The sequence below is a fragment of the Colobus angolensis genome, unplaced genomic scaffold (assembly GCF_000951035.1).
Source record: "Colobus angolensis palliatus isolate OR3802 unplaced genomic scaffold, Cang.pa_1.0 Scaffold335, whole genome shotgun sequence".
NCBI lineage: Eukaryota > Metazoa > Chordata > Mammalia > Primates > Cercopithecidae > Colobus > Colobus angolensis.
Window position 1 is genome coordinate 225705 of NW_012116655.1, and position 7581 is coordinate 233285.

Below are 7581 nucleotides of genomic sequence, written 5' to 3' on the forward strand. Positions count from 1 at the left end.
CCTATAGTCCCAGCTACTCGGGAGGCTGAGGCAGGAGAATTGCTTGAACCCGGGAGGCAGAGGTTGCAGTGAGCTGAGATCGTGCCATTGTACTCCAGCCTGGGGGACGACTCCATCTCAAAAACAAAACAAAACAAAACAAAAAACAATCAATATTAACTAGGTCAAGGAGGGCAGATAGGTTTCAGCTCACTGGCTTCTTGGAACACAGGTTTGAGGAGGATGCTGAAGCCACATCAGGGCTTAGAAAAGTCTGTGATTAATTGTCGATATGTACAGAGGGCTTGGAAACAGGAGGTAGCAGCACTGAAATATTTGCTCTCCTTGAACTGTACCATCAGCCTAAAGCAGTCCATTGTCTGGAACTTAAAAGAAACTCACCACTTTCTACTTTCCACAGTTCATTTAGTTTGTACATTCAAAGTGTGTATATGACTCTAGCACATTGGTTATACTGAATGATACCAGTTTATAACAAATGAAATTATAACATTGAAAGAATAAGCATGACCCTCAAAATTCTTTCCTCTGTCTTGGTTTTCTGCTTCCTTTTAAAAAAATATTTCTCTGTCTACCTTCCTTTCATTTGACTTGAGTTAAACTTCTAGTGGCTATCAGTTGCTGTAATTCTAGCTTCTCAATATTTCATATATTTGTAGCCACTCTTTCTGTATCGGAGCAGATGTCTCTGCCTTCAGTCCGTCCAGCATACATGACAGCCAGATTTAATACTTAAAATTTGAATTGTCATGCCTGTAATTCCAGCATTTTGGGAGGCCAAGGCGGGTGGATCACCTGAAGTCAGGAGTTCGAGACCAGCCTAGCCAATATGGCAAAACCCCATCTCTACTAAAAATTGCAGTGAGCAGAGATCGTGCCACTTCACTCCAGCCTGGGCAACAGAGCAAGATGCCATCTCAAAAAAAAAAAAAAAAAAAAAAAAAAAAACAAAAAAGGAAGCAGGGGAGGATGGTCTGTCAAAGTTAACCTAAATCTATGCTCCCCTGTCAGCCCTGAACAGATGCTCACTGCGTTTTAACAATTTATTAGAAATATTATGATTATTTTAATTGTTCACTTCTGTCCTGGCTGTTGGAATCCTTCACGTGATCTAATGTGATTGCTTCTTTCGTAAGTTTGAACATTTTTATTTTGTTTTTGTTTGTTTTAATGTTAAGGGCCTGGCTTGGTTTATCAGCATCACTCCTGAGCATGCTTCATTCTGTAATGAGTGTTTGCCCTGCGTTGTTGGTTTTCCTGTGTACAGTAATTGTGACTGGGTTTTGACCTGTGAGTGTCCATTGGCGCCTGTGGCCATTATTGCCTGGCAATCCAGACCACATCTGGCAGGCCTCGAGGCCCAGGCGGCTTCTTGAGAGCCCCTCTCCTGCCTGGCCTGGGGACATGAGCCATTCACAACAGAAGAGAGTGGACATTTTGTGGAGTTTTCTCTTTACTAGATAGCAGTGTCCCCTGCAATTAAGATCCAGTATTCACCTCTTCTTATTAATTCTAGCACTTATCTGTATGTTTATAAGTGCTTACTGCTGGTTCAGTGGGGCCTGGGATGAGTCCTAGAGAGAGAAAATTAGATCCTGGATGAACAAAAATTCCCGATTCTCTGAGTGAAGAGTGCTGAGAAGACTGAGTGTATGTGGATAACTGAGCTGGTGGTTTGTGGGGACAACAGTTCAGAATACTTTATTTTTTATTTTTATTTTTTGGAGACAGGGTCTTACTCTGTTCCCCAGGCTGGAGTGCAGTGGTGCAGTCTCGGCTCACTGTAGCCTCTGCCTCCTGGGTTCAAGCAATTCTCCCACCTCAGCCTCCTGAATAGCTGGGATTACAGGTGCACGCCACTGTGCCCAGCTAATTTTTGATTTTTTCGTAGAGATGGGGTTTTACCATGTTGGCCAGGCTAGTCTCAAACTCCTGACCTCAAGTGATCCGCCTCCCTCGGCCTCCCAAAGTGCTGAGATTACAGGCATGAGCCACCGCACCAGCCTCTGAATACTTTAGAGTCATTAGTTCTCTCAGAAGTACTTGGGGAGTGCCTCCCATGTGTCAGTCATGGGTACCAGGGAAATGCCTTCTCTGCCCTCAAGGAGCTTCAGTCTAGAGGGGAAGGCACATAAGACGCCCAGCCCCTGTGTGAGTGCTGTGTTGCAGGATACCAGGGACATGCAGGGGGGATGCCTTTCATTCCCCGCTTGGCTTGATTGACCACCTGCATGATGTGTTCAGCAGATGATTACTGGGCTTTTTCACTGTGTGACTCAGTGCAGGGCTTGAGGGCATCCTTGAGTGGATAAATGGCAACACCTCCTCGAGTTTATGATGTGGTAGGAAGGAAGACCCTCTAGCCAAGCTAGCCAGATTATGAGACAATGTGAGGAACTAAAGAGAGATTACCATGTCTCCTGTGAATAAATCAGTTACTTCTACCAGAAACGGTTTCAAAATGAAGTTGTTTTGAAGCTGAGCTGTGAGAACGAGGGACTTATCTTTCATGTCTTATCCTCTTAACTCACTGGCACCCTCCAGTGCCCAGGTAGGTGGGGACAGCATCTCCCTCTGCTTTAACCCTGTATGGCACACTGGGACTTGGCGCTTTGGTCACAGGCAGTTCCTGTAGTCAGGGATGCTTGGGGGCCAGCCTGGCAGGGTTGCCAGCTCCCTCCTCTGTAGCATACTCAGTCTGGCATCGAGATGGCAAGGGGCCTGGCAGGAATTGAGGGAGCTCTATAAGCAAATTTGAACAAGGGCATCAGTAAGTCTGCTGTTCTGGAACAGGGAAGGTTCATGGAAGCCAGGCCATAAAGTGCTAAGGCTCTGTCATCAGGTGGATGTTGCTTCTAAGGGTAGAGAGGGCTCCAGTGGCAACTGGGGTGTGCAAATGTCCTCTTTTGGGCAGCCAGGGAGCTGTCTGGGCTTCTGAGGCCTCGGCAAAGTGGCAGACATGCCACCAAAATATACCTAATGCAGTCATAAAATACACTCCTGCTATTGCTGGGAGTGTAAGTAAACTGATGTCATCTTTCTGGAGTGCCTTTTACTATTACTAATTGATGTTATAAATGACCATACCCTTTCACCTAGAAATTTCCCTCCTAAGGAACTCCTACGGAAGTGCTTGCCCAAGTGCATATGCATGTTTGTGTACAGGTGTTCATTGCTGCATTATTTGGGTTGGCCACAGAAAGAGAGACCACAACCTAAATGTCCAACAATAGAAGAATGGCGAGATACATTGTGAAACACACAAAGGAATGAGGCAGTCTGTACCAAGTGTTGGGGAACGGTGTCTGGAATATTTTGTTGAGAAAAAGCAATCTGCAAAGAATCACATTTTAATATTTTTTAATGATTTGTACAAGCATGTACTTTTATACATACAACATTATGTCCGTCTGGACATTTGTCTGCTGAAAAAGTACTTGCTTCCTCTGGGGAAGGACGGGCAGACAGTGAAGAGGGAACTTCTACTTTGAATTCGGCACATGTCTGGTTTTATGGACAAGCATGTACTCATTTTGTGACTTTTAAGAATCAGTACAAATTTTTTCAAAGGAAATAGAATGTGACAAAAAGCACATCCAGCAGGCTACCCAGAGGTGCATGTGTTCCCTAGGAGCTGAACAGGACCTGCCGGGCCATGCAGCAGCGCATCGTGGAGCTCATCTCCCGCGTGTCCAACGAGGAGGTCACCGAGGAGCTGCTGCATGTGAACGATGACCTCAACAATGTCTTCCTTCGATATGAGAGGTGGGAGCCGGATTTCTTTTTTTTTTTTTCCCCTCCTTGAAAAGATTGTTGCCATAACAGAGGGATTTCTTTCATAAACAAAGGAAAGAGAGGGAGAGGGAGAGAGATTAGAGTTGGAAAATACTCATCAGAGATGCTAATTTGTTCCTGGCTGACAGGGAAAATGCTTCTTGTCCTCCTGGGAACCGAGCAGCAGAAGCAGCAGGAAGTTGACGTGCAGAATTAGGCTCTGCCCTTTGTAAGCCCCAGGCTGCTCTGCCTTTCCCCACTGCCCTGCCACCCCCAGCCCCAGGGAGGGGTAGCACTTGGGGGGCTCTGGGTCCCAGAGCTTCTGCACCTGCTCCTTTGATGATCCTTTGAATTTGAAAAGGATTAAAGGGGAAAAAAAGTCTCTACTAAGAAAAAGGATTTCCTCTTTCCCATCTTAAAAAAAAAAAAAAGAAAGAAAGGAAAAAAGCTTTTCCCTTTGCAAATGTCAGTGTTATCTAGAGCATTCAGGGGAAGCAGGCGGGTGTAAGTGCCGGAATGCTGCTGCTTAGGGAAGCGTGCACACATTCATTTCAGTTCTTTCTGCAGCCAAATCATTTTTGGGTTTGAGATAACAAACCTGCACATTCTTTCTTATTTCCAAAGCCTTCCTTCAGGACAAAGTCCAAAATGTCTTATTTAGACCTAGTTTTAAATAGGAGGAATAATGGCAAGTACAGTTCCCATCTCATCACCTGATGGGAGCACACTGGGCTTTCATGAAGGACTCAGCATAAGGACCAGAAAGGACCATGATCAGGCCAGCCGTTTTCCCTTAAAGATGAGGCTTGAGAGGACAGGACAGTGGCTTGAGTCTCCTGCAGACCTGAGGTCCTGGTCCCCTCTGCCAACCAGCTGCCTCACACCCTACTGCTGGATTCATCAGGAGGACAAGGATCTGGCGTCAGGTAGAGTCAGAGGGACAGACGCTTGCATTTGCATTACCCTTTGGGGGCCTAAAGAGTGGTTTTGTTGTGGCCGTCAGAGCCTGGGGCCTTGTCTCATCCTTTGACGATGGAAGCACACACCAGTGGCTCTGTGCCCGCCTGACGGGCGAAGAAACCTCCGCAGTAAGTGGGGGGGTCCCCGGGACCCCCAGTGCATCAGTTGAAGAACAGGAGCAGATCTGAGGGGACTTGACTCCCAGCCGGAGGCCCCTTTGTCTTGCCATATGGTTCCAGTTTCTCCATGGTAAATGGGCTTGCATTTAACCTGTTAAATCTATTTAAGCCCTGCTAGAAAGCATAACAGGAGCTAACTAATGTGGGTATTTTCACCCAACAGTCCCCCAGTCCCAGCATGAGAAAGAATTCAGAGGCAAAGCCGGGGCTGGTGGCTGGAAGTGCTATCCTGGTTAGAGTGTCTTTGATGATAGTCATTGTTCATTGAAGATGAGTGTGGGAAAGTTACCCCAGGATTAAAATTGTTTCAGATGTATTACTATTCCTGTTCTCCTTGTAGACCACTGTTGAAAAAACACACAAGTCTTTTTTAAAACCACAGTAGACACTCACTGCCTACCCAGAGCATTCCTCCTGGGGATCCCTTGTCACCAGATGCTGACCCCAGCAAGTTGGGAGACAGATGTGGAGCAGCATAACTCACTAAAGCTGGGTGTCTAAGGCTCCAGCTGGAAAGTCTTAGCTACCGCTGCCCGTGACATTTGGAGTTTTTAAATACGATGCAAAACGTAATCTGTTCTGCCCCACCCCAACACACACCTCATAACTACTATTCCATTCCCCACCTGATAGAAGGATGACCTGGCCTTCGACAGTTGCTCAAAGCCAAGTCCCCCTGCACTGCCCGACTGGGTGCGGAAGACACTCACTCCACCCTCCTAGCAGTCCTTCGATGACTGGCCCAGGCATCTCTGTAGCAGCTACTGGCGAGCATTTCCCCAGGCGGTAGTCAGGGCCATGCATCTACCTTCCTCCTACTGGTGCCCACCCTATGCGTGCCCCACCCCCTTTCCCCAGAGATTGAGTTGGGAGCATGTTAGGAACACTAGCTGGGCGCTTCTCAACACAGCCCTATGGAGTAGGGAGTCTGCAGCTACTGCCTGGCATTGTAAACACTGGAGAGCTCTAAGGTAGGGTGGTTAAGCCACCCTCCCTCTAGGGACAAGAGGAGCTCTCTGGGCCCAGGTGTGTGAGGAGAGGCTAGGGACACTCGCAATGACCTCCATGATGGGCCAGCCACCACCCCTTTCTGATGCCCATTCAGGGTGCTGAGTGAGAGGCTGATCCTCTCAGAGGGAGCCACACACACAGAGGAAGCCGTGGCAGAGTTGATACATGGTTTCACTCCCTAGCCCCCAACTGGGACTGGCTGGTCTTGGTCCCAGGGGTTCTTCACAGGACTAGTGAGCACCCCACAGGGCCATATCACAGGCATCCTCTCTCCTTACTTCTGCTTTCCCTTCCCCCCGTTAGGTTTGAACGATACAGGTCTGGCCGATCAGTTCAAAATGCCAGTAATGGGGTAAGTATTCCTTCAGAATCCTCTCATCTCCTGAGGCCAGACCTACCCCTCCACGTTTTGGAGGCTGGAGAGACCTCCAGTTTTTCTAACTGGGGTTGAAATATTTGGGAAATTGAAGAGCAAGTTTTGGTTGATGGGACACTAGGGCAGAGCTAGCAGGCACCCCTGAGGGAGGGTGGCAAGGAAGCCCTAAGTCTGTAGCTCCCAGGACAGTCACTGTTGACTCAGCAACCCCCCTTCTACTGGGGAGGGGGAGGAGGCAGTGGGCAGGGCTCACTGACATCAAGGGCCACCATGGACCCGGAAGGCAGATGGGGAAAGTGACCTTGCTTCTGTACTAGAGCAGTGCTGATGCTTTTCTTCTCAGAACCCTGCACAGTTGCCTTGCTAGCTTCTACCTCAGAGCCTGACTCCAGGGTCCTGGGGCTCATGGCCAATCTCACATTCTGACAGGTACTGAATGAAGTGACTGAAGACAACTTAATAGACCTGGGGCCAGGGTCTCCAGCCGTGGTGAGCCCGATGGTGGGGAACACAGCGCCCCCATCTTCCCTCTCCTCCCAGCTTGCAGGCTTGGGTGAGTGTCTCATAGGGACAAAAGGGCCTACCTGCTTCCTACCACTGGCCTCCCTTGCAGGCCACCTCTCTTTCTTTCTTGGAAGACCCAAAGAGAGTCTTTTGGGAAATACATGTGAAAGTGTATTCCTGAGTCCTAGCCAGCTGAGCCACCTTACCTTAAATTCATACCTTTTTTTCCCCTGAATTTGAAGTTTAAAATCTGTGTTGGAAAGCAGGGATGGGGGAAATTCCAAGGAATTAAAGAAAGGTCACGACTGGGTGTGGTGGCTCATACCTGTAATCCCAGCACTATGGGAGGCCGAGGTGGGTGGATCACCTGAGGTCAGGAGTTTGAGACCAGCCTGACCAACATGGAGAAACCAGTCTCTAGTAAAAATACAAAAATTAGCTGGGCATGGTGAGTGCCTGCAATCCCAACTACTTGGAAGGCTGAGGCAGGAGAATTGCTTGAGCCTGGGAGGTGGAGGTTGCAGTGAGCTGAGATCGCGTCATTGTACTCCAGCCTGGGCGACAGAGCAAGACACTGTCTCAAAAAAAAAAAAAAGAAAAGAAAAGAAAGGTCACCTGCCATGTTTTATATGGAACATTCTCTATGATTGAAGTAATTTCCTTTGCAGTATTAACTAGGTCAAGGCCAGGCTTGTAATCCCAGTATTTTGGGAGGCTGAGGTTGGTGGGGCACTTGAGGCCAGGAGTACCAGACCAGCTTGGCCAAAATGGTGAAAC

General features: G+C 48.1%; 1 protein-coding gene across 6 annotated transcripts in view; it reads left to right on the forward strand.

Moving 5' to 3' along the window:
- The window catches only part of TOM1L2 (target of myb1-like 2 (chicken)), a 135718-nt gene that overhangs the window by 102901 nt on the left and 25236 nt on the right, over positions 1-7581 (forward strand). For all 6 annotated transcript variants that reach the window (XM_011952137.1, XM_011952138.1, XM_011952139.1 and 3 more), the window contains 3 exons: positions 3632-3765; positions 6228-6276; positions 6730-6853. In XM_011952137.1, coding sequence (XP_011807527.1) covers positions 3632-3765; positions 6228-6276; positions 6730-6853 — 307 coding nt within the window. The remainder of the gene's footprint in view (positions 1-3631; positions 3766-6227; positions 6277-6729; positions 6854-7581) is intronic.